At 38.1% G+C, this 26,709-nt stretch overlaps 5 protein-coding genes across 16 annotated transcripts; all 5 read left to right on the forward strand.

The window, feature by feature from the left end:
* Positions 1-2,551: 2,551 nt before the first annotated feature.
* LOC111467382 (3-ketoacyl-CoA synthase 7-like) lies at positions 2,552-4,198 on the forward strand. The gene has a single exon (XM_023112239.1). The coding sequence runs from the start codon at positions 2,613-2,615 to the stop codon at positions 4,074-4,076; it is 1,464 nt and encodes a 487-aa protein (XP_022968007.1). The 5' UTR covers positions 2,552-2,612; the 3' UTR covers positions 4,077-4,198.
* A 593-nt stretch (positions 4,199-4,791) lies between these two features.
* Positions 4,792-7,317, forward strand: LOC111467351 (subtilisin-like protease SBT1.3). The gene has a single exon (XM_023112204.1). The coding sequence runs from the start codon at positions 4,839-4,841 to the stop codon at positions 7,164-7,166; it is 2,328 nt and encodes a 775-aa protein (XP_022967972.1). The 5' UTR covers positions 4,792-4,838; the 3' UTR covers positions 7,167-7,317.
* Positions 7,318-9,006: 1,689 nt separating this feature from the next.
* LOC111467353 (probable protein phosphatase 2C 75) lies at positions 9,007-16,898 on the forward strand. 12 transcript variants are annotated; one of them, XR_002714537.1, is made up of 5 exons: positions 9,007-9,906; positions 10,068-10,427; positions 11,171-11,276; positions 11,371-11,467; positions 15,247-15,333. XR_002714537.1 is itself a non-coding variant. In XM_023112208.1 (5 exons), the coding sequence occupies exons 1-4, from the start codon at positions 9,469-9,471 to the stop codon at positions 11,406-11,408; spliced, it is 942 nt and encodes a 313-aa protein (XP_022967976.1). In that variant the 5' UTR covers positions 9,007-9,468; the 3' UTR covers positions 11,409-11,456; positions 15,247-15,332. The 12 variants fall into 12 exon arrangements, 6 of the variants coding, with proteins under 6 accessions (XP_022967976.1, XP_022967977.1, XP_022967975.1 ...); XR_002714538.1 differs by lacking the exon at positions 15,247-15,333 and adding an exon at positions 13,235-13,619; XM_023112208.1 differs by having other exon boundaries at positions 11,371-11,456; positions 15,247-15,332.
* Positions 16,899-18,558: 1,660 nt separating this feature from the next.
* Positions 18,559-22,824, forward strand: LOC111467352 (receptor-like serine/threonine-protein kinase At4g25390). The gene is made up of 2 exons (XM_023112205.1): positions 18,559-20,771; positions 22,495-22,824. The coding sequence occupies exons 1-2, from the start codon at positions 18,712-18,714 to the stop codon at positions 22,496-22,498; spliced, it is 2,064 nt and encodes a 687-aa protein (XP_022967973.1). The 5' UTR covers positions 18,559-18,711; the 3' UTR covers positions 22,499-22,824.
* A 2,329-nt stretch (positions 22,825-25,153) lies between these two features.
* On the forward strand, positions 25,154-26,690 carry LOC111467355 (transcription factor bHLH118-like). The gene is made up of 3 exons (XM_023112213.1): positions 25,154-25,593; positions 25,778-26,110; positions 26,566-26,690. The coding sequence occupies exons 1-3, from the start codon at positions 25,276-25,278 to the stop codon at positions 26,650-26,652; spliced, it is 738 nt and encodes a 245-aa protein (XP_022967981.1). The 5' UTR covers positions 25,154-25,275; the 3' UTR covers positions 26,653-26,690.
* Positions 26,691-26,709: the final 19 nt, after the last annotated feature.

Below are 26,709 nucleotides of genomic sequence, written 5' to 3' on the forward strand. Positions count from 1 at the left end.
ATCATTTTAGGCTTTACGGGTAGGCCATATATAGCCTCCATGTGTTACTTTCTAGGAGGTTTTTAGAAAAGTTGAATGAGAGTTTAGAATCACCCAAGTTTTGAGAACATCAAACTTGTGGGGGTGAGCTACTCATATCACAAATTTTGAAACCCCTACGATACCAGCCTAATGTTAAAAGCTAACACATTGATGCAGCTTACAGGAATTTGAAGGAGAAAATAGGGATTGGGTTGATGACTCAGAACTAAGGGAGTTCAACAGGGTGAGATCCAGAATGGAGATAGGTCAACTGACCTGACTTAAGCTCTCTTTCATTCAATAATGTCTCTGCTTCTCAATGGGCACAAAGAGAGGGTTTTCAAATCATCGTGTTGCTCACTCAAACACTTCATTATTAAACTTTTAACATGGTTGAATCCTTCTTCGTTTTTAAATTCTATTGTATGATAAAACAATAAATGAGAATATTTATACTAGAGTAGTACTGTAAATTGTAGAAATTTTCTGAGTCAAATTCCTAATTGAATTCACTCCATTCTTCCATGTTATGTAGGGGACATCAGCCATAACTTCCATTTCCTACTAGTCTCACACAAGTTAATTGGCCACCTCTCCTTTGGTGGAAAAAATAAATTTCTCAACTTCTCACTTCCCCAACTATATCTATTAAACCATCATCCACACAATAAAAAAAATATATATCTTTTAGGCAACTATGTTTGTTTCTTTGAAGTTTTAAATTATATTACAATATTTGAACAATTGAGTTTCTTTTTGCAAGATTTGAGCGTTAAGATGTCTTAAAATTTCGCATCCAAATTGTAAATGGTGTTTTTAGATTTTTTTTTTCAAATGAAAAATATATAATTAATTCATAGTAAACTTTTTGGTATTTATTTATCTCATTATGAAATTATAATTTATTTATTTTTTTTCTTAATAGAGAGAGAGAGACTAGATATTATTAAGAATCCATCATAAAAACTTAACATAACTTTTGACTCTCCTACCAAATAAATTAAAGATGGAATCTATAGAAGAAATAGTAGAGATGAATAATTACACTACATATAATCAATATGCTTATTAATTTTTACATGCATATATCTACCTATGAATGATATAATTTATGGTTTCAGTCAAAATGTATTAGAATGGTTGTGTAATAGCCCAAGCCCACCGCCAGCAGATATTGTCCTCTTTGAGTTTTCTATTTCGGGCTTCCCTCAAGATCTTTAAAATGCGTCTCCTAGGGAGAGGTTCCACACCCTTGTAAAGGATGTTTTGTTCTCCTCTCCAATAGATGTGGGATCTCACATGTTGTCATAATGAAAGATAAGTAAACTTGGATTAAGTGACAATTTTGACTAAATTCAAGTATTAGGAATGAATTAGGCTCAACATTAGTAGATATAAACTTCTACTTCTTTTATGGGCAAACTTGTGTCTATTTGTTCAATATAGCTCAACCACAAGTTACATTATCGGATAGATGGTGTGAACTACTAATTGCACTCTTAACAATCCTTGTCTCGGACCATGTTTGTTAAAAGATATCATCTACAATATTTTCTTAGGCTCACTACTCTTTTTTGGCACTTATGGTCCACTAATACAACTAAGTCTCTAACACAAGATTCTTGATACTTCGGGTGAGGATAAGAAATATCTCTATATTTCTACAATAGCTTGACATTTGATAGCTTTACACAATGTTATCCTGACTATATACCACAAATCTCCATCTCTTTTAAAGAGACCAGTGGGCAATGTGACATTTATTGCATCTCCAAGAGACCATGGAGAGCGTCAACTTGTCTTTTTAAATGAAAGGAGCGACGTCTAAGGAGACCTATATTAACTAAGGAGCAGTGGGAGAGAGAATAGATAGACAGATAGCATTAACTATATATAACGACAGATAAAGAACGAGTGGGTGCTTGTCTAGCAAATTGTAGCTCATACAACTCAAATGTATTTCACATAAAGGGTGAGCAAGTGGTCGCAGTTAAGGCAAAAACTGATTAAAAAAAAATTGACATTTCCACCGAGATTAGTACGATGACTAAAATTAAACTTAAGCTTAATTTCTAGTGAATTCAAAAGGTTAACCAGATAAATTTGATGTTTACTAATCTACACATGTTTCAACAAAAAAATAAAGGCAACTAACGAGGGAATGAACATTTTTAAACCTTCAGGCTGTCGGCTGAATCCTCTACTATTTAAGTATTCTTTCTATAGCTTCTCAAAGCATTGAATTCATACTAAACAAGCCCTATGCATGCAAACAAACTTAATGGTTAAGTGAACTTAGATCTGCTCTACTCTCCAACAAGTTTGTGAATGACAAGGTTGATTCGACTTTAACTACTTTATGGCCCCTCTGGTTTCCCTGTAGTAACTTTACAATTATATGTTTATTCTTTCTTCACCTACTGCTTTTAGTACTATCATTTATTCTCTATATATAACGGCAGTAAGAGCATTTATTTTCTATATATAATGCAGTAAGAGCTCAGTACATTTCAAACTCAAAGTGCATACCTGCATGCCATTCAGGTTCCCGTTTCTCCATCTCCACCGCACCCCTGCTCCATAACCAATCAATGGAATCTGCTCCTAAGTTCAGCCATGGCGACAATGTCCTCCATTCCAAAGAATTATTGGCACATCTTCGCGGGACTCTATTCCAACTTCAAACCTTTTTCGTTCTCATTCTCATAATTTTCGTTGAAACTTATATTTTCCTAAAAGGATGGAATCCCATTTGTCATATCTTCCTCCTACTTTCTTGTTATGTTGTCTTCATCATCATTAAGCATTCCATCCTGAAGGCTCCTCGTCCAGTCTATTTAGTTGACTTCTCATGCCTTAGACCACCAAGCTTCTGCAGGATTCCCTTCTCCTTTTTCCTTGAAAATGCCACGTTGATGGGTATTTTTGACAGCGAGAGTCTCATTTTCATGGCTAAGACTCTCAAATCTTCTGGACAGAGTGAAGAAACATGTCTCCCTCCTGCTCTGCATTTCATTCCACCCAAAACCCATCAACAGGAATCCATTAATGAAGTCCACATGGTGCTATTTCCAGTTATGGACGATCTTTTAACCAAAACCCATCTCTCTCCACCTGACATTGATATTCTCATCGTTAACTGCAGTGGCTTTTGTCCTTCTCCTTCCCTCTCCTCCATAATTATCAACAGATACTCCATGAGAAGCGATATTAAGAGCTTCAATCTCTCTGGAATGGGGTGCAGTGCAAGTGCTGTGGCCATTCATTTAGCAGAAAATCTACTTCAGGTTCACGAGAACTCAAATGCCGTAGTGCTCAGTACTGAAATTCTATCAAACGGTTGGTATGCAGGAAAGGAACCCTCCAGATTAATTCTGAACTGCTACTTCCGCATGGGCGGTGCAGCTATTCTGCTCACCAACAGAAAAGAGGCGAAAGATTATTCAAAATACAAACTATTCAAATCACTTCGAACCCTGACATCCTTCGACGATAAGAGTTACCTTTCAGCCATGCGGGAAGAGGATAAGGACGGAAAACTCGGGGTGTCTGTGACACGAGACACGCTACAGGTTTTCCCAGAAACTCTCCGGATAAACATAACCCTTCTTGGTTCATCAATCCTGCCATTATCTGAGAAACTAAAACACGTGATTTCGAGGCTACGGAAGCGATTCTTGGACAAATCCCAAGAAATTTACATACCAAATTTCAAGACTGTGATCAATCATATTTGCTTGCCGGTATCAGGAGGTGCAGTGATAAGGGCGATCGGGAAAGTTCTGAAGCTGAATGATAAAGACCTGGAAGCGGCATTGATGACTCTGCATAGATTTGGGAACCAGTCTTCCTCTGCGTTGTGGTATGAACTTGCGTATTTCGAAGCAAAAGAAAGAGTTAAGAAAGGAGACAAAGTTTGGCAAATTGGGATGGGTACTGGGCCCAAATGTGTTAGTTTGATCTGGGAATGCATCCGGCCCATTTCCGGGGAGTCCAAGAAGGACCCATGGGCCCAAGTCATCCATCAGTATCCCATCTCAGGCCCATCAACTTAGATCTTGCACTGTCCACTTACCTTATTATTACTATTATTATTAATTCTATAAACTCACTTTAATACTGCGGTGAATTATGCATCTATTTTATAATGTAGCATGAAAAGCCTTGTACCCTTTAGTTTTCTGCTAATCGTATGCATGACGTAATTTATGTATTTAGTGAGGTAAAACGACTTCATAAAACAACATCACGAGCTTATATATTTAGAAAATTATCTTAAAATCAATACAACTAAAATATTAAAATAAACATAGGTAATTAAAGAAAATAAAGAAAATAACACGTTCCTATACTAATCTAAGATCTACAAAATTAAACACTATTACACTATGCAAGTTTTACGATCTTTAATTAGGATGCCACCTTCAGTTGTATAGGACTCTTTGCCTTTATTTTAAATATAAAAAGTAGCACATGATTTGAGTATTTTATCAAACACCCTCGTTTTAATAGATATTTGAGTTAAATTTATTTCAAAGAATACTCGTATAAATATTTTGATAAAATAAGGAGTTAATGTAGGTAAATAAAACATAAATAAATTCATAATATAAGACGAAGGAAGGAAGGTATGTGGTAGTAAAAACAGGGGACCATTATACATAGCCAAATTAACTTCTCACCACCAATACTCCCAACCCCTCTTCAGTTTTGGCATTCATGAAACAACCACCACTTTCATTTATTACCTACCTCCATTCCCCAATATCATCCCCCTCAACGTCCCCTCTTTCTTTCTTTCTTCTTCTTGTTCTTCCATGGCTCATACTCCTCTGCAATGGCTCTGTCTTCCTCTGTTTTTCCACTGTTTTCTTCTCTCAAGCGCCCAGTTTTTCAACACCTATGTTGTTCAGATGGACAGGTCTGCAATGCCGGACTCGTTCTCCGATCCTTTTGAGTGGTACTCCACTGTGCTAAGCAGTGTGGTGGTTGATAATCCTGAAAGAGAAGGTCAAGGTAATGGGGGAGGGGAAGACAGGATCATTTACAGTTATCAGAATGTTTTCCATGGAGTTGCAGCTCGATTGAGTGAAGAAGAGGCTGAGAGGGTCGAGGAAGAACATGGGGTGTTGGCCGTTTTTCCTGAGGTTAAGTATGAGCTTCATACGACTAGAAGCCCCAAGTTTCTTGGGCTTGAACCGGCTGACAGTAACAGCGCCTGGTCTCAGCAAATTGCAGACCATGATGTGGTTGTCGGAGTTTTGGACACTGGGATTTGGCCGGAGAGTGAGAGCTTCAACGATGCTGGAATGTCGCCGGTGCCGGCGTATTGGAAAGGGGAATGCGAGACAGGGCGAGGCTTCACGAAACAGAATTGTAATAGAAAGATCGTTGGCGCTAGAGTGTTCTACCATGGGTATGAAGCTGCAACGGGGAAATTTAACCAACAGTTGGAGTATAAATCGCCGAGGGATCAAGATGGGCATGGGACTCACACGGCAGCCACCGTCGCCGGATCTCCGGTGGCTGGGGCTAATCTACTGGGTTATGCTTATGGAACGGCTAGAGGAATGGCGCCTGGTGCTAGAATTGCCGCCTACAAAGTCTGTTGGGTTGGTGGCTGCTTCAGCTCCGACATTTTGTCGGCTGTGGACAGAGCAGTGGCCGACGGCGTAAATGTTCTGTCCATCTCTTTGGGAGGTGGGGTTTCTTCTTACTATCGTGATAGCCTCTCCGTTGCAGCATTTGGGGCAATGGAGATGGGTGTTTTTGTGTCCTGCTCGGCCGGCAATGGAGGGCCGGATCCTGTCAGTCTCACAAACGTATCGCCGTGGATAACCACCGTCGGCGCTAGTACAATGGACAGAGATTTCCCGGCCATTGTCAAGCTCGGCAATGGCAGAACAATCACCGGCGTTTCACTTTACAGAGGAAGAATCACGATTCAAGAAAACAAACAATTCCCAGTTGTGTATATGGGGAGTAATTCAAGCAACCCTGATCCGAGTTCGCTCTGTTTAGAAGGAACTTTAGATCCCCATTTCGTCGCCGGAAAAATTGTGATATGCGATCGAGGAATTAGCCCTCGGGTTCAGAAGGGAGTGGTGGTGAAAAACGCAGGTGGTATTGGGATGATTCTGTCGAACACGGCGGCGAATGGGGAAGAACTTGTTGCCGATTGCCATTTACTGCCGGCAGTCGCCGTCGGAGAAACGGAAGGCAAGGCAATTAAGCAATATGCATTAACAAATCGAAAACCGACGGCGACTCTAGAGATTTTAGGTACAAGATTAGGGGTAAGACCCTCGCCGGTAGTGGCGGCGTTTTCTTCCAGAGGACCAAATTTCCTCACTCTGGAGATTCTCAAGCCCGATCTGGTAGCTCCCGGCGTCAACATCCTCGCCGCTTGGACCGGAAAAACAGGGCCGTCGAGCTTGACAACGGATACAAGAAGGGTGAAATTCAACATTCTTTCAGGAACTTCAATGTCGTGCCCACACGTCAGTGGAGTAGCGGCTTTAATCAAATCGAAGCATCCCGATTGGAGCCCATCGGCGATCAAATCGGCGCTGATGACCACCGCATATGTCCACGACAACACCTACAAGCCTCTCAGAGACGCCTCCGCCGCATCCCCGTCGAGTCCGTACGACCATGGCGCCGGCCACATAAATCCGAGAAAAGCCCTAGATCCTGGTTTGGTTTACGAAATTAAACCGCAAGATTACTTCGAATTCCTCTGTACACAGGATTTAACTCCTTCACAGCTCAAAGTCTTCTCCAAACATTCAAATCGATCATGCAATCGCCTTCTCCTCAACCCTGGAGATTTGAATTATCCAGCCATCTCCGCCGTGTTCCCAGAGAAAACCACCGTCACCTCCCTGACCCTTCACAGAACCGTCACCAACGTCGGCCCTGCATCCTCGAGTTACCACGCGATAGTGTCTCCGTTCAACGGCGCCGCCGTGAAAGTCGAGCCGGAGAGGCTGAACTTCACAAGGAGATATCAGAAGCTTTCATACAGAATCACTTTTGTGACGAAGAAGAGACTTAGCATGCCGGAATTTGGAGGGCTAATTTGGAAGGACGGAAGTCACAGGGTGAGAAGCCCCATTATCATCACTTGGTTGTCGTCTTTTTGAATCCATTTCTTCCCCTGTTTCTCTCTTTGATCCGTTTTGGAGCTCATATCTTCAATCATCAAGTCTCAGTTCATGGCTTTTGCAATTAAATTTGCTACTAAATATCGATGTAGTATTACAACACAAATTAATGCCATGTTTATTTATTTCATATGCATTTTCTTAAAACCTTCCATTTTAGTGTGAAGATTATCAGATTGTGGGAAATTTAATATCAACCTATTTGCATGTGTTATTAATTTCTTCAAAATGAAGATTATCCGAACCAAAGTTTGTAAAATATTTATATCCTAGGCTAGTATGTGATGTCCTTTGTTAGGGAGGAGAACAAACCATCATTTATAGGGGTGGAAACCTTTCCTTATTAAACTCGTTTTAAAGCCTTGAGGGTAAGCCCGAAAGGGAAAGCTCAAAGAGAACAATATCTGCTACCGGTGGATTTGGGCAGTTATAAATGGTATTAGACCCGACGAAATGCTAGCCTTCTCAATGTTCTCTAAAGGGGGTAGACACTAGGCAGTGTGCTAGTAAAGACGAGAGTGGATTTGGGGGTAGTCCCACATCGATTAGAGGAAGTAAAGATTGTCATTGAGTACGTTGGCCATGAAGGGGGTGGATTGTGATGTCCCATATTGATTAGAGAGGAGAACTAAACATCTTTTATAAAGGTGTGAAAACCTTTATCTTAAAGTTTTTGGAGACAATATCGTACCATTCTACCTTTATAAAAAAAAAAATTCAAGAACACTCTCATCGTCTAGATTATTCTATAAATGTTTTATAATATTTAAAAAATATTAGAGAATATATTTGTATTATTTTACTAGAAAATCCAATATGTTAAAATGTTACCACAAATCTGTGATGTGATGTGACACATCATTTATAGAATTAAAAAGCAGCTTTATTCTTATATTATAATTATTTATAAGGAATAGCCGTATTGTTTGAACTTAGGTGTAATTAATTAAAGTTAGCAAGATTACAAAAATACCCATCCTTCTTTAGGACACACAATATTCAAATGAGTTTTGAACCACAAAGAATTGGCATGCTCCTGTCGCTTCACTACCTAACACTCATTGTAGAAATTTTATTTATTTTTATTATTTTGGAAATTTAAATAATTTTATTGTATAAAACAGTAGGTTGACGCGGGCATAATTTAATTAAAATGCGATATTTATTTTTTTTTAAGAAAGTTTAATTTGTATTATAAGCTTTAAATTTTACTAAAATAGACTATATACTTAATTAAACGTTACAATTCATTAAGGTATAAGACCAAACTCCTCTATTTAATTTTAAAATAGCTTTTATGAAGAAATGTGGGCAAAACTTGGCTGAAAGGGTACAAAAAGAAAAGGCTCTTCGGGATTGGAACCGTCACTTTCGCCGTCACCGCCACGTACCCAAATACCTATACCACCTCTTTAATTGGCCCTCTCCTTTACCGCCACGTGTAATTACTCTTATAATTAAAATTTTAAATTGTAGAGACTATTTTTAATATTTAAAATTATTAGGATGAGATTTTATATTATTTTTCAAAGACAATCCTTATAAAAATAATTATTAAATTATTTTTTTTTTTTTAAAGTTTTTGTGATGAAACATTTATTTTAGTAGGTGGTATATAGGAATTTAGTTTATTATTATTATTATTTTACTTGAATAACTGGAATCTACAGAGGTTACAACACTAAGTCTCTTCCTGTCAGATAGCTTTCTAACGTGTCAACGTTGAATCAGACACGTCACTATGAGTGTGCTGGTGAGATAAAATCACGCCACGTATACAGTATTTGCAAAAATAAATAAAAATTAAAAAGAAAAAACAGATTCCGAAAGTAAAGCCTAGTCGATGTGGGACCCATATCTATCGTTTGTGGCAAGCCTGGCGTGGGAGTTTCTGATTGATCCACCTGTGTCATCCTCGCAAGCTGGGCCTCCAGTTTTCAAGCACTTTTGACACGTGTCACAAGGGATAATTCTCGCGATACGATTAATTGACTGGAAAGAGAAAAGGAATTAGGGGAGAGGATCGTCATGGGTAACACGTGTCCTAACAGCATGAAATGGAGGTCGGGTAGGGCAGGTTCTGTAGCTGCCCGTAGAATTAGAGTTGCACGAGAGTCTCTCTTTTGTTCCTGGGTGGGAGGAAGAAACGAAGCGACACGTTTTCTTCTCAGCGAAATTCCGTAACGCATTCCATTACTTGCTTATACTATTAAACTTCGCTAACGATGATTATTCTTATCGTGAGATTCTCGACGGCGAGTTCCTGTTTCGGACGATTCCGATGACGGAGGTTTACTGTAGAATGCCAAGTGATGATTATATAGGTTCGCCGGCCAAATGCCGAGAGCGCCGGCGCCGTAGAATAGAAATGAGGCGATTAGCAGCAGTACTGTCGGCGAAACCCTCGCCATCGCCGTCGACCAGTCACCACCACCGGAAGGAGAACCAAACTGAGAGTTCCGGTTTTGAGAAGAAGCGTGTTCGGAAGACGGACGGCGGCGACACTCCGGAGGTTTTAACGTCTTCGTCTTCGGGGGAGGACGTGAACGCTGTAGTTGCTTCATCGTCGGTACCTCAGCCGGTGTTCGGGATGATGTCGGTATCTGGTAGATCACGTGAGATGGAGGACGCAGTATCGGTGAGCACGTGCCTTATTGGTCCAGAAAGGCGACTACCGGTGCATTTCTTCGCCGTCTATGATGGACATGGAGGCCCTCACGTAAAGTTTAAATTTTATTTTTCCAGAAAATTAGTAAATAGAGAAAAAAAAAAAATTGGAGGTGGAAATTACCATTGAGATCAAACTGAATTATCCTCTATAATGGCGGCATTGAGGGTTATTATCGTCATTATGATGGTCTAATGTGCTTTATTTCACAGGTGGCAACACTATGTATGGAGAAGATGCACGTGTTAGTACAGGAGGAATTGGCGCGCGTGGTGAATACGCGCGAGGAAACTGAGAGTATCGGTGGAGGAAGTAGCACGGAGGAGGAGGCGACTTGGAGAAGAGTGATGCGACGGAGCTTTGAGAGAATGGATGAAGTGGCACTCAATACTTGTGCCTGTGGGAGCGTCGGAGGCCAGTGTGCTTGCCATCCAATGGAGGTGGCTCTCGGCGGTTCCACCGCCGTTGTCGCTGTGCTCACGCCGGATCATATAGTCGTTGCCAACTGCGGTGACTCACGCGCCGTCCTCTGTCGAGGAGGAAGGGCCATTCCGCTTTCCAATGATCACAAGGTTTACTCTCTCTCAAGTCCTTCTCTCCCGAAAATTGTTGACGTAATCGTCGCCAGCTGTTTGCTCAACACTTATATGCTGTCAATTTTTGACGAAATGATAACGATTAAAGGATTGCTTGTCTAATCTTGTTGCTTCTATGATGCGATTAGACCATTTTAGCGTAAAAGAAATTTTAGATTGATTAGGTCTCCCTTACATTCTCATTCATTCAGCCATTTGTTCTTCTTTTCTCCAATTTTTTACTAATTTTGGGACACAAGCATAATGCTTCGCAAATTCTGTCCCATCCTTCTAGGGCTATGAATTCGTCGTAGTTATGTTATGGATGGCGACCCTGACGTGCTATAGTCATTCATACAACACTTGTTGCCCGACTCTGGCTATGGGGATCAGTTCTTCGATCTCGGTTTAGATTCGTTAACCCATTTGTATCACTGCGAAGAAAAGTGTGTAATGGTATCATTTAATATAACCTTTCTGCGTAAGGTTGAGTACTTCCATGAAGCTTGGTCTTTTTATTTTTTTTGTCTGAAGTACATTTAGATGGATAGAATGTTGTGTGAGCAGAAAATATATGATATTTTCTGCTTTCTCGAATTATTGATTCAGTGTTCTAATTTTGTTTGTCTACTTAATTTCAATGTGTATTATTGCATGATACATTTTCCAGCCAGTAGGTGTCTCATGATGAACATATAATATATTTTTTGTCTCACTATTTTGCTTATCCTAATTCTCAGCCTGATAGAATTGATGAACTAGCAAGGATCGAAGCTGCAGGAGGACAGGTGATTTTCATAGATGGAGCTCGTGTTAAAGGCATCCTTGCAATGTCCCGTGCAATTGGTAATAGTTTCTGCTATTATGGATGTTGAATATGTTATTATCTGCTTTTGTGGAGTTTGCTTAAACATTCCGACGTAAATTATAATGCTTCCAGTGTATGATTATTGCATATGGTCATCTACAGAAGTCTGATTTTGTTTTCAAGGAATTAAATAAACTTCTCACAGTGACACCGTCTAGGTAATTATGAGGTACACCTCTTGCTATTCACAAACTGATTGTGGTCGTGTTTAGTTTTGGTACAGTTCTATGCAATCTTCTTTGTCAAATCCTGCATTCTTTTCTAAGTTCGAACTTTGATTAGATTATAAGTTTCAAGGATTTCCTAAAAATTTGATTGTCATACTCTGTCGCTAGTGCAATATATATACATATATATATATATATATATGAATACTCTCTAGAAGAGAATGTATAAAGCCTTAAATGAATGGAAGGATTTAGATTCTGATATATTTTTTAGTGATAAGAATTAATAGATAAAGGGACTGTTGATTCACTGAGGTTATGTAGTGCTTGGATCAAACACTATTTCATTTTATTAGGTTGAGTCCATGGACAATTACAAATTGCGAAATGGATGCTCATTTGGAATATACATATGATTTGACAAAAGAGGTTTATGCTGTACGGTTCACTGTGTTTGCATTCACTTATAATATTCTGGACAACCTTACTTGAACAAGATTCATGCTATAAAGTTGTGTAAATGAGTCCTCGAGTTTAGGGGACGAAAAAATTTGTAACATTTTGAGTAAGATTGTTACTTCCTTGAATCTGAAGTCCACTTCTCACTCCCCATTTCATCTTGGAGCATTGGGCTTGCTGTAGCCTCGTGATTCTTCTGAAATGGGTTCCCTTACAACATTGCTTGGCAGAAATGTGAAGCATGTGATTTCTGAATGAAAATGCTTTATGTTGCATTTCTTCATCAACAGATTGCTAGCATGATTGAATGGTAGTGTGGATAAAGATTGGCAAAAAATTTCCTAGTAACTTCATAGAACACCCTCTTTGATGACTCAGAGGGTCTAAGAGCAAAACAGATTTTGAAAAAAAACTAATCAGATTGGAAATCTTTGTTGCCCTTAAAGTCATAATTTTCCTGAAGTAATTTGATTCAATGGGACAAGTTATTTTCTTCAAGGAAAGTTTTTAAGTACTGTACAGATCATGGCAGTTTGTTGGGAAAAAAAATTGAACAGGGTGATATTAGTTATGTGCATAATTGAGACTTTAAACCCTCGCAAATTTCCTTTCTTATAACAACATTACTTTGGGATTGTATGCTAACATTGCAATGTAATGCGGCTTTGACATGCTGAGAGTAGGGAAGATTCAGCAAATAAGTGTAAGGGTCAGTAATGTTTATGATTTTTCTTTGTGATAATCTCAATGTATGTCCCGTGATTTAGACAAATTTTCTTTTTTGTCTGACGGACCATTTCAAGAGTTTGAAGCATTTGGGTCTTCAATATGGATTCTAACTTCTTGCAAGTTGCAACTAGAATGACCTTATTAAATGTACGAGTCAGAGGTATATCTTCCTCTTGTGATGGAGTTCATGGAAATCAATTTGATAGTGGCAGAAATCTGCAGAATCGTGTCTTGTTGGCAAGTACCTCTGTTGGATCGTCACTCACTTTACTTGACAATATCTAATCTGTTTTGAACATGATTGGGCATTGTAAAAAAAAAAAAAAAAAAAAAAAAAAAAAAAAAGGAAAAGAAAAAGAAAAAAGGTTTGGAACTGGTCAACTGGTGCTTACCATGTTGGGCATGCAAAACTGTTTTTTCCCTTTCAGTTGGCTGTTGAATACTGGTCTATACCATCATTTTTGTTTGGTTTACTTGGGGATTGGTTGACATAAAATTTGTGACTTCGTATATTTGCATTTTTAAAAACTTGGAACTAACTGTGCTTCTTTACTGTGATTTCGTTTGTTGCTTTTTCTAAGATATTTTGGGAAATCAGGTCAGAGTAATTTTGACTGATGAACAACATTAACAAGTAGCAACATGGACTTGAGAGGTGCCAAGTTTCCAAATGCAAAACTTATTCTAGCAGTGGGACATTGGTGTCTTGAATCTTATCTCCATATGTCTATATGTATACATTTGTTGAAACATAAGTTTTGTCTTATAACTTAGAAGGAAATGTTAGACTGATGCCTTGCCAGCTTATGATTAGATTCACTTTTTGTTGTTGGAAGATCACGACAGTGTTGAAACGAAAAATATAAGCTTAGTGAAAAGTGGGTCGTACCATGAGATTGACTAATCATGACTCGTTCTTGCCTTTTCACCATGCTAAGAATGGCCATCTTGTAATTTTATCCAAAATGAGATTTTATTCTAAAAGTTCAAGGTATCTTGGGAAGCTTGCTGAATGTGGTTGCTCAATTGAGATTTATGATGACTGCAATATCAACTTGTTGATGTTCATCAGGGATGAGAGAGATGTCACCATGTAGGCCAACTATGATGCAAGTATATAAAGAAATTGGAAAGAAAACAAGAGTTATGAGTTGTCTCTGTTAGAATCGGAATAGTTTATTCCAGTGTGAAAATTGGTCGATTGTTGAAGCTTTTGCATTTGAAAGACGGATGAAGGACCTAATGATGAGTGTTCTAAATATCTTTCTTACCATATGGAACGATACTATCATGGATATAAACTGTACCAAGTTTCTAATACCTTGAGTTATCAGCTGTTCAGCTAGCGTTTAAGGGGTGGATTTATTTTTCCATTAATGAGTCTTTTTTCAAAATCTTGGACTCTCACTCATGATACCTGGAAGTCCAGGTCGAGAAATTGACCTCATATCTTTTGCTGAGACTTGCCTAGATCCGGTCCTGTGAATACCAATGGGGGGGTTTTTTCTAGATTTAATGCCATGTTTAGAAATACCGTAACTGGCTTGAGCCATTTGCAAATTTGTAAGCTTGAGCTATTTTACTGAGGAACTAGTTCTTATTTTTAATTACAAAATATGATATTGTTCACCATTTTTTTGGTATTTATTTTTAACCAATCGACTGTTGGTCTGTTCATTTGAATGGTTGAAGGTGAGCATCGACAGATAATCTGATAAAGAGTGACTGGCGGGGTAATGCTATTCTGAAAGTGAATTCAGAGCTTCATATCTCGAGGTTGTATTTATGGGTTAAGAAACCCATGGAATCTTTGGAAACTTATTAAGGAAGTTGTACTTCACATTTGTGTTGACTGTGCTCCGGGAACTCTAATGAAATCCTCGTTCCTTTAGTGCTTGATTTCTGTTCTGCAATTTCCCTGGTCTAGGTTCTGTTCTGCAATTTCCCTAGTCTAGTCGCCTATAACAACTTCTTTGGAAAGATGCCTAATTTGTGTAGTTTTATATACCTTCTGTATCAAATTACTCGAGTTACTGTTTGATTCTAGGAATAGGATTAACAAAATAGACTGGTGATCATTCTATGGCTTAAGGCAGGTGGGGAAATGTGGCTATTAAGGGTGACATTGTATTTATGGTTCATGGGTTGAATCGGGGAGAAGTAATTAAGTTCTGTATTAAGGTATGGGTTCAGCGACTCTGATCAATTGATTCTGTTGGAGATTGGATGAGCATAATTCTCTTTCTTCTTTCCTCTTCATGTACTGTCAGGATGGACATAGTTCTTTCCATTTCCCTTTCTTCCGGTGTTATCAGACTTACGTTTTTATGTGTTAAGTTCATTCTTTGTTATCTAGATTTCGGCAAAATAAATAACCTTTTTTGCGACAAGTGATAATTCTAGTCGCTTAGATTGAGATTCACTTCTACATTTGCCCCTAATGTTATACTGTCAGGCAAGCAGCGAACATTATGTATGATCTTTCGATTATAATAAAACAAGTTCTTGCGGAATTCCATTTGTCTATTTTTTTTTTTTTCTTTTGGAAGATTGATTTCTGTTGATTTTTCCACTTGTATGATGCTTTGAACAGGCGACAAATATCTCAAGTCAGTTGTAATATCAGAGCCAGAAATTACCTTCACCAAAAGAGAACCTGATGATGAATGTTTAATACTTGCAAGTGATGGTTTGTGGGATGTTCTTTCAAGTGAGTTGGCTTGTGAGATAGCTCGTGAATGTCTCCAGGAAACGGTCGCTGCTTCTAGCACTACAATAGATCTCAACGCCTTGCCTCAAATTGAAGAAGGGGCTGGAACTTCATATACCTCTCGTAGTTCAGTTGCTGCAGCACTGCTTACTCGTCTTGCTTTGGGGCGGAAAAGCACCGACAATATCAGTGTCATAGTTATCGATCTAAAGAGGAGCTAAGCTGAAAAAATAATGTAGTCAAGGTCAACCAAGTATATGGAGTTGTACAGCCTTGCTCTAGACTGGAAACGAAGTGAGGAGCATGATCCATTGAAGATTGCTCCTCTTAGGTGAACTTATTTCTCTAATTTGTAGGTTTGCGATTGAATTTATTAGTTGAAAGCTGTGTTCTGGGTCATGGGTCAATCGATGTTTTGCTTTTTTATGCCAACATGAAGCAAAAAAGAACTGATGATTGGAAGAATCGATACAATCCAACATTTTTCCTACCACGTGATGTTAATGATGTGCTTTATGATGGGATTAGACAATTACAGGCATGCTCTTACATCCTAAAAATGAAGCATTTCTCTTTTGCTTCCCAAAATTTGGTTGATATATCATTACAAGATTTGCTTGCTGTGGCCAGTTTGCCCCCTTGTTTGGCTCCCTACTCTTACTTTCTCTGTTGGAAAAGATGATTCCAGCTTTAAATCACTGGAATATGCTGCAGTTAGTTGAAGTCACATGTTAATATCTGATCATATCTTTTATCAGTATCAAGCTTTACAACATTACTCCATTTGAACATGCTTCTGCGGCCATTATTTCATATTGATTATTGAGATTCCAAAAGAGGAACATAGCCGTAAAAGAACATGAAAGATGTTTGTTTCTTTGTTTATGTGTGCAGTAATTTGGATTGTAGTTTCTGCTTTCATGGTTGAGTAAGTCTGAAGGGTCGAGCTATATTTTCATGGCCTGGCTGTCTTTCATATTCATATTAAATGCAGAAGCAGAATGCCATTTCAACCTCATTGTGGTCACAAAGCTTGCATCTATTCAACATATGGCCATTGTCAAGCTGTGCAACACTTGTCGGCGCTATTCAGGTATGATTCTTACTCTCTCATTAATCAATGATCTAAGATAGTAGGGGGTAGAGAGAGAGAGAGAGTTGGCAAAGTCCAGCTGGTTCTTGTTTGGTAGAATTTGGAATAGCTTAAGTATGTGGGCAAGGACTTGGTTAAGCACATGCAGCATGAATTTTGCAGTACAATATTGGAGTCTCATCACAAAAGCACATGTAAACTTTTAGACTTCCCAACCAATTTCAAATCCAATTTTTATTGATGAAAAGCTGCAGGCATTTTCACACCATTGACCTGAATCTATGAATGCTTTATAAAATGTCCCCTCTTATCTCTCTACTCTACCTGAGCAATGGAATGTGACAGAATATTCTTGTTTCTGGCCCTAAACAATAAACTAATGGGTATCACAAAAGAAAACTCAGTGAAGGATTGTCTTGGGAGTTTGGCCTGGATTAGGTGAGATTTAGAAACATTGAAAGATAGAGAGAGAGATGGAAGAGTTGTCAATTCATTTGGGTTTTGTTTTTATTATCCAATGAATGCTTCTTTTGATCTAAAGCCTCTAATTTGTCTTATACCACCAAATACATACTTTCTTCCTCTCTCCAGAGGAGAGAGATGGGCACGTGTGCACGTGACATTCAAAGGTCGTCGCATGTGACACCTACAATTGGTCAAAATCATTATTATTTTTTGTTTCATTTCATTTTCAACTGAATGACTAGGTCGAGTATTTCTCTAAATTACCAACATATCCATCCTTATATTTTCCCCTTCAATTGCCCTTCTCCTTTGTCGAGAGCTGCTTCACCTCGAGCTATCATAGTTTATGGCTAGAGCCTAGCCATAATATAAGAATATTCAAATCTCTGCCTCGAGGAAGTATGTGGAAAGACTATGTGATTGGTATTTAAAGTATTTTTTTCCTATTATCAAAATGATATCATAAACTTGAGAAGTGGGGGGCATTTAATGTAATTTTGTATTGAAAATATTGGAAAACAAAAGTAATAATAGAGAGGCAAGGGTGAAGAAATGAAAGGCAGGGAAGGAAAAATGAAGCATTTAATAATGGTGCCTCCCAATGGGGGAGTGAGGTCACCATTTGAAACTAATAATTCTTTAGACAAACCCTTTGAATTAAAAGAAAATTACCTAATTCACTTTTTATATTCAACTTGTGTGTATCACTTTTCCTTAAGTTTGCTTTCACTTACTTTTCCTCTAATTGGTTGGTTTTTCTAAATTATTTGTTCACTCATTATAGTTTTAGTGTTTTCATTGGAAAATCTCACGAAACTCTGGAAAAGAATTAAAATGATATCAAAGATGATTTAAGCCTCTAGAAGTACATCAAAATGGATACTATTTATCATAGGTAGACCTGTCTCCTCAAAATGGAACGTATCGGAATTCACGCATAAGTATTTCTTCGAGTAAAGGACTTTTCTTTTACCAGTCAAGTGGGAAGTTGGGGGCATTTCCTTTGAAGAAAATAGAATTTAGGAAAGTGGTTTAAGTAGCTTAGCTAGTTAGAGCAAAGGACCAAAATTCCTTTTGTCAGCGATCAAAATCCACTTTTAGGTAAAGAGTCCAAAGGACACATAGTCGGACTTGATTCAGATTGTTCACTTGTATCTATTTTCGTATAACGCTTCATGTTCAGAATTTATACCCGAACATGAAATTTGGTTTCGACCTAAATTCGTCTCTGTTTCAAACTGAGAATGAGAGAGTAGGGAAATATTTTTAGGGATCGAGAATGAAGATTACATTTCTTGTCCCTAACCGGTAGACATCTCTAACTAATACCCATAACTTCTAATATTGTCTTTCAAAAAAAAAAAATATATATATATATATATATATATATATATATATATATAAATAAATAAATAAAAGATTATCCCTCTCTAGTTTCTAAAATTATTGTAGGAAAAAGCGAAAAATGAAAAAGAAAAGAAGGAAGAAGTGGATATTTTTAAAGGTATATTGACGTTTTTATGTAATTATGTAAAATGGAAAATCTAACAATTTCCCGCAAATAATAATAATTATTAATGTCCAAAATAAATGATCAATTAAAAGAGAAAATTAAAGAGCACAACGCTCCCATTTTCTTCTTCCTTCTTCTTCTTCTTCTCCTTCTCCTTCTCCTTCTCCTTCTCTTCGAAAATTCTGTGTCAGTTTCGCCATGGAAAGAGCTCGGTACTGTTAATCTCGCACGAACACAAATAACCCACCAAGGATTCGCTAGAATTTGTTCTCTCACGATGCCATCTCGCTCCATTTCCCCGTCTCCTTCTCCTTCTTCAGTACACACCCATCACCATCCTCTGTCCAGTCATCTTCTTCCCCCAATCGTTGCCGCTTCCACTGCCGCTTTCTCTCTATTCCTCTTTTTCATTGTTCTCTTCCGTAAAATTACCCGGAAACGCACTGCCCCTGCTGATTCCAAACCGCCCCATCGATTCTCCTACTCCCTTCTCCGTCGTGCCACCGAATCTTTCTCCCCTTCTCGCCGTCTCGGCCAAGGCGGCTTTGGGTCTGTTTATCGTGGCATTCTTCCGCAAACCCACAAGGAAATTGCGGTCAAACTTATGGATTCTGGGTCTCTACAAGGCGAAAGGGAATTTCAGAACGAGCTGTTCTTTGCCTCCAAGATTGACTCGTCTTTTGTCGTTAGCGTTCTTGGGTTTTGCTCTGATCAGAAGCGGCGGAGGATGCTGTTAGTTTATGAGCTTTTGCATAATGGGAATTTGCAGGATGCTTTGTTGCATAGGAAGTGCCCGGAGCTTATGGAGTGGAAGAAACGATTTTCAGTTGCGGTTGATATCGCCAAGGGATTAGATCATCTTCATGGGTTAGATCCACCAGTTATCCATGGTGATATCAAGCCTAGCAATGTGCTTTTGGATCATTGTTTCTCGGCTAAAATTGGGGATTTTGGGCTTGCTAGGTTGAAATTGGAGAATAGTCAATTTGAAGTTGAGGTGAAGAAGGTGAATGGTGGTGTGGAGGAGGAGAAGAAGGAAAAGAAGGGGGAGCATGAGAGCAATCGTGGTTGTATAATTGAAGATTGTGGATCTGTGGCCGAGGAAGCTGAGAGTGTTACTACTGGATTCGATGAATTCAACGTGGGGGTTGATCAGTCACCTGAGAGCTTTTTGAGAATTCCCGTTTCAGAGACTTCACCAGAGACGGTGGAGGTTGCCACAACTTCACCTGAGACTGCTTTGGCGGCTGCAGCGATGGCATCCCCATCGGAAGTGGCTTTTGACAGAGCTAGTGTTGAGAATGGGAAAGAGCCGAGCAGTGTGGAGAAGAAAAGTAGTTTTGGGTTTAAGAATAGTATATCAGGTAAAGATTGGTGGTGGAAGCAGGAAAATGGAGTTGGTACCAGTGGGAATGTCAAGGAATATGTTATGGAGTGGATTGGATCAGAGATCAAGCCTGAGAGACCGAAAAGCGAATGGATTGCAGCCTCATCGAGTGGCAGAACTGTAAAGAAATCAGAGAAAAAGAAGAACAAGAAGCGATTAGAATGGTGGATGTCTATGGATGATGAGAAGAATACCAAGAATCTGAAGAAAGAGAAGAGAAGGCCAGTGAGGGAGTGGTGGAAGGAGGAGTATTGTGAAGAGCTTGCAAAGAAAAGGAAGAAAAAGAAGCCTCAAAAGGGCGCAGGTAGCTGTGATGAGAAAGAGGGTTACATGTGGCCAGGGGATGATGAAATGTACAGAGAGAAGAAGAGAAGAACCAGAAGCAGAAGCCATGGAAGCCGAGGCAGCATCGATTGGTGGTTAGATGGACTTAGCGGGGAACTCTGGCGAGCTCGTGGGAACAGCCATGATTCAACCGGAGGGGATATTCCCAAAAGTGGTGGCATTAGTAGTACTCCAAGTATGAGAGGAACAATGTGTTACATTGCCCCTGAATACGGCGGTGGCGGAGATCTCTCCGAGAAATCTGATGTTTATAGCTATGGAGTTCTATTATTAGTTCTTATAGCTGGAAGAAGACCCCTTCAGGTGACAAATTCACCACTCTCAGAATTCCAGCGTGCCAATCTCTTATCGTGGGCTCGTCATCTCGCTCGAGCTGGAAAACTCATTGACTTGGTCGATCAGTCGATTCAGTCCTTGGATAAAGAACAAGCCCTTCTTTGCATCAAGGTTGCCCTGCTTTGTTTGCAGAAACTGCCTGCCCGCAGGCCCTCCATGAAAGAGGTTGTGGGCATGCTAACAGGTGCATTGGAGCCACCTCAACTACCAACAGAACTGTCTCCTTCACCTCCATCTCGCTTCCCAGTGAAGTTGCATAGGAAGGCTCGGTGAGTTAGTCAGATCAAACAAACTCTTTTCTTGTATATGCTCATACGCCATTTTAGCTAATTTATTCATCATCTTCGTAGGCGATTCGTGTTAAAATGCAATCAAACAGTAAAAAAAAGTTCATAGTTTTTCACATTTGCTTGTTTCCTTCGGTTTTTCTTCTTGTTAGTGATGTGATGGCCTTTATAGGTTCAGAATTCATAAGATATTTGTATATAAACAAGTCAAGGTGGTTAGAAATAGAAGAGATTGTCCCTTTCTGTTGTCTTGATCTTCTAACACTGAGTTTGATAAAGTGCATGAAAGCTTCTAATTGCTTTATGGAAGTAGCTATGCTATGGTTTCTCAGTGATTTTCCCTTTCCTTGTAGCATTGTTATTCTCTGAGTAAGCCCAAAAGAACAAAAGAAAAAGAAGAAAAAGGAATTAGAACCTTAGTGGGCTTGAAATATCATGAATTCAATTGCTTTTGGAAGTTGACCAAAGAATTTTACAAGTAGGCATGCCTTTCACTTTGGTTAAAAGGAAATGATAGTACAGAAAAGCAACAGTATTGGCAATAGAGCTAGAATTGAAGGCCTTTTTCTCTGTATTATCTTTTTCCTTTCTGATGAGAAAACTGCTTTTGTTAAGAGAGATTGAAGGTTAAATTACAAAACCAACTGGGCCATACAAAACACACAGACTTAGGCCATCCAAGAAGAGGCTTCAAAGCCTACTGAAGGAGCTTCAATTGTTGACAACAAAGAATAAAGGGATGTTACAAGAACAATTGTCCGCAAAAGCTCACATGGAAATGTTGTAATGTTTGTTACTCGCAATCTCTTTTCAAGATCCCTCGACACCCGAAAAGAACTTCTTGTTTGTTTATATTGGAATGGTAGGAAAGACGACCTTCTCTATCGTTATTATATAGGACACTGGTCTAAATTTCTTCCGAATTTTCCTAGGCACTAAAGCAACTCCAACCAAACCAACTGAAATAGAGGTGATTCCAACGCCTCATTAAGAGCCCTCCAAAGCAGTTGCTGCATGTTGTTTTAAAACGCGTCTACTAGGAAGAAGTTTCCATATCCTTATTAAGAATGCTCTGTTTCTCTCTCCAACCAATGTGAGATTAGGGTGTGGAAACCACTTTTTCTTTATAGACGCGTTTTAAAACCCTGAGGAGAATCTCGAAAGGGAAACAAACCCCAAAGAGGATAATATTTGTTAGTGGTGGGCTTGGGCTATTACAAATGGTACCAGAGCCAGTGCCAACGAGGATGCTGAGCTTTCGAGGGGAATAGATTGTGAGAGCCCAAATCGATTGGAGAGAGGAACAAAACATTTCTGATAAAGGTGTAGAAACCTCTCCCTAACAGACGCGTTTTAAAACTGTAAGACTGAAGGTCAAAACAAACATTATATGCTAGTGGTGAGCTTGGGAGTGTTGGGAGTGTTGCAATGCAACTCTTCTTTATAGCCTCCTTGCTTCCTTCAATATATTACATTGTCCTTGTGCACTTGGTGATACTTCAAATGCAAGCTTCCTACTTTTTTTTTTTTTTTTTTTTCCTTGATTAGTTCTGCAATCATTCACTATCATTACTGACCGAACCCTCTCTAGTTTCCAAAGTCTAAGAAGCATTGGGATGAATAAATGCTCCACAGTTAAGTGGGCACAAATATGGCTATTGGATCTGGGTTAACTTGTGAAAATCTGTACTGACCAAGTTTCCAGGTAAAGTTAGGGTGTGACTGAGACACGACATTCAGCTTTCGACGAATCTTACGCCTCACCATCGGGTGCCCGTAGAGCATGGAACAGACATACAGATTCCACTCTCTGCTCATTGCTCATCTATTCTTTCATTGTCTCTTTTGTTGTATGAAGATCATGGCTGGATTGTGTTCACTGTTCCATTCATTTTAATTCTCCTGTTATGAAATTTAGTTCAGTGGTTTCAACCTCAAATCCAAAGACCTCGAAGTTGGGCTGGACTGCCTTGGGCCCCCAAGTCAAGCAAACTGGCCCCTCTCCTTTCCCGCTACCTATTTTAATTGCCAAAATTCTCCAGATTTTTTTTTAATCATTCATTTCAAAGAATCTATTAAATGGACAATTTTCATTATTTAATATAATTTTTAGTAAATAAATGTAAAATATCTTAACAAATCTAATTAATAATATTTGATAAATACAATTATAATAGAAAGGAAGATTTTGTGAGATGAGAATAAAAACTTCTCTCTGTATACGCGTTTTAAAAACTTCAAGGGAAAACTCGAAAGAGAAAGTACGAAGAGAACAATATGTGCTAGTGGTGACTTGAACGGTTATCATGAGGAATTGCTTCAAAGCTAAGGCTATTGAGTTTATAAACTTTAATTGAATAATTCATGCATATATATATATATATATATATATAATATTCATAGGACCACAAGGACTATGAAGACTTTAGTTAGTAAGTATTTAATGTATATAAAAATATCATTCTTCCATATGACTTCGAGTTTAACAATAATAATAATAATAATAACAATAATAACAATAATAATAATAATAATAATAATAATAATAATGTAGATATAGGGTTTGATAAAAGTGGTTGAAGATATTGTTGGTACCCAAACCCCAATGAATATATAGTTGAATTCATATAATAAGAGATTGGATGATCATGGCCTGATTCTCAAGCATAAACACCAAATCATTTACATCATGTGGTTGGGATTTGCTTCTTTGCTTTTTTCCTTATTTTTTAGATTTTGTTCCTTTTTTATATTTGGTGGAATCTTAAGCCACCCTATATCAATGTTAGACCATATTAATCCCTAATTAAATATCTATTCCCAATTAAATATGGCAAGGATGCACGGTTACGTTACCTACTTCCTACTTCTTAAGAGTGAACATTGTCCCTATAAACGAACACGAGTCGTTTTAGCATTGTCTTCACTCACATGCATTCTGAAAAAATTATCGGAGGTTTCCCAACATATTGTTCCAAGTAAAACACGTTTAACTATTAAGCTCGTATGATTGAGCCACTTAAAAGGAAGATGCACTTATTGGTATAGATAGGAACTTTAGTATTTCTTAGCTTGATTTAAAGCGATTCTATTTTATTTATTATTATTTTTTTATTTTTGAAAATAGTCTTCAATCTTAAAAGTATTATTAAACAAGTCAAGTAAGTTACGAACATGTGCTAGGGGATTGTTGGGCCATCAAATGTCGAATTCAGATTTCAAATCCTAGACATGAGTCTTACAAATATAGTTAACCTTCACAATCCTATCGAAACAATGCATTTCATTACTTAGACAAGAGGCGTTTAACTAGAACTCCTTTAAGTTATGTCGTTCATTTTATACATCATTGACCTAAAAAAAAGCACAACGATAACTTAGTTGGACACAACATTTCTACCCGTCTACTGATTCTCAAAACCCAAAAGTAAAACCACAGAGACATATATTTTAAGTAGACAATATCATATTATAATTGTATCTCCTACTTTTGTGAGTATAAATAAGCAAACCCACCTATAAACATAAAACACGTCTTTTTGTAATGTTTGAATAAAATATTATTCATTTTCGACACATGGGGCAAGATAATAACAAATAATGTCCAAAGGCTATATTAAGTCAAACCTCAATTATGGTGGGCAAATTAGGAGTATTGAGCAACGTTTTGAATATGATTATGGGAAATTAAACATCATTTTCAAATCAATGATATGAAAAGCTACCCAAATGATAGCCTTACTTATATCTTATTATGGATTATTTTTCCACAAATTAATTCAAATTACTATAGTCATAGTAATAATAATTTTCTAAAAGAACGAACCCATTTATCATATAAAGAAATATATTTATTGTAGAAGATTATTGGGAGCGAGTCCCACATTGATTAATTTAGTGGAAGATCACGAGTTTACAAGTGAAGAATACTATCTTCATTAGTATGAAGTCTTTCGGAGAAACTCAAAACAAAATCACGAGAAGTTATGCTCAAAGTGTTCAATATCATACGTGGAGAGTTGTGGTTCATAACAATCATTACCCTTCAAATCCTATAATTTTCAGCCACTATTTGTTTTTTTGTTCTTTCAACAACCATATCTACAAATTAGGGTTTGTTGGGACAAAGATCACCTTAGGATCAAATCATGAGATTATCCGAAGAGCTATGGTCTACCAAAGACAAAAATGTCAGTTGTTGGGTTTGAACATTCAATCATTATTTCTCTAAGTTACATATTTAATTAATGTCCTTAAAAAATAAAAAATAAAAAAAAATAAAAAAAAAAGAAAGAGAGAGAGAAATTATTGTAATACATGTGTGGGCGGTGAGTCATTCCCCAGCTAATCTTGTTTGTGAAAGATTTTGAATGGAATCTTGGCCTTCTCAACTCCAAACCCTTTCAAAATTCTTGCAAGATATTGCCCTAACAAACGCATCTTCTTTGTTCTTCACATAATTTCAGAGTTGTCAACCAGCTATATAATGTTCCCTTTACAGAAATGCGAAGACAAGTGCTTCCAGATTTCGTTTAATCCTCACCAACACATAATCCCTGAAGATCTCATCTTTGGGCCTCAAGTTTCAGTGGAAGCTCATGATGATAGTAACAACAATAATAATGGTGTCAACAATTTGGGAACTCGTGGAAGAAGGAAGCTGCTTCAGAATTTGGATCATGGCGTTTCGGATCAAGATCATCAAATCAAGTTGATGCATAGAGAAAGGGAGAGGCAAAGAAGACAAGAAATGGGTGCTCTTTATATGTCTCTAAGAACCCTACTTCCTCTTGAATTTATCAAGGTGATTGCTATCATTTTTTTTTTTTTTTTTTGTGATTTTGTATGAACCCACTTAGATCCGGTTGTTTTATCCCAAAATTAAGCAACCCTTTTGATGAATTTTTGTTTTCATCACTAAAAATCGTAGCTTTTTGGTGTTGTTCTTGGAGCTTCTAAAAGGGATTGTTTTTTGGTGTTGATTTCAGGGGAAAAGGGCGATATCAGATCAAATGAATGGGGCGGTGAATTATATAAAGTATCAGAAGAAGAAAATCAAAGAGTTTGAAGCTAAAAGAGATGAATTGAAGAAGCTGTATAATAGTTCAAATGACTTAGAGATATCAAGAGGACAGACTCCAATTTGCAGCTTCAAAGTTAGCTCCTTTGATGGAGGGCTTGAAATCTTGATCACAACAAATGATTTCCATGGATTTCCCCTTTCAAGAATCTTGAAAGTAATTGTTGATCAAGGGTTGGAAGTTATCAGCTGTGGCTCGACCACGATGAACGACAAATCTATGCACACCATTCAAATGGAGGTAAGATGATTGCTCGTTCATTTGTTTATTCTCGAGAGTCTCGTTTGATAACAATTTTGTTTCTTTGATGTGTCTATCATTTTCTTTGCATAGTTCTTTTAGTTTTTGTAACCGTCCAAGCTTTAGGGGAAGTTTTAAAACGCATCTGTTAGAAGAGATTTTCACACCTTTATAACGGGTGTTTCGTTCCCCTCTCCAAGTAATGTGGGATCTCACAATTCACTCCTCTTAGGGGACCAGTTGACTAATGTCTGGCTCTGGTATCATTTGTAACTGCCCAAACTCACCGCTAGAAGACATGGGGCAGTTAAAGTTTTAAACTTGTTTTTGAAACAAATACGTTCAAGTACGAAAGCTTAATTCGTAAGAACAGAAGTCAAAACCAAAATGATTATCAAACTCGACTGGTATCGTTCGTTCAAATGGATTCGGCTTTACAAATTTCGAACATGCAGGTTAGTGATTCAACCTCCCTTGATCTCAGTCAGCTTGGAAAGAAGCTTACAGAAGCAGTGCCACAGCTGAAACAAGTAACAGATTAACATTATTTACTTGATGTCTATGATTAATTAGGCTTTATTCCCCCCCCCCCCCCCCCC

Source organism: Cucurbita maxima, unplaced genomic scaffold (genome assembly GCF_002738345.1).
Source record: "Cucurbita maxima cultivar Rimu unplaced genomic scaffold, Cmax_1.0 Cma_Scf00034, whole genome shotgun sequence".
Lineage (NCBI taxonomy): Eukaryota > Viridiplantae > Streptophyta > Magnoliopsida > Cucurbitales > Cucurbitaceae > Cucurbita > Cucurbita maxima.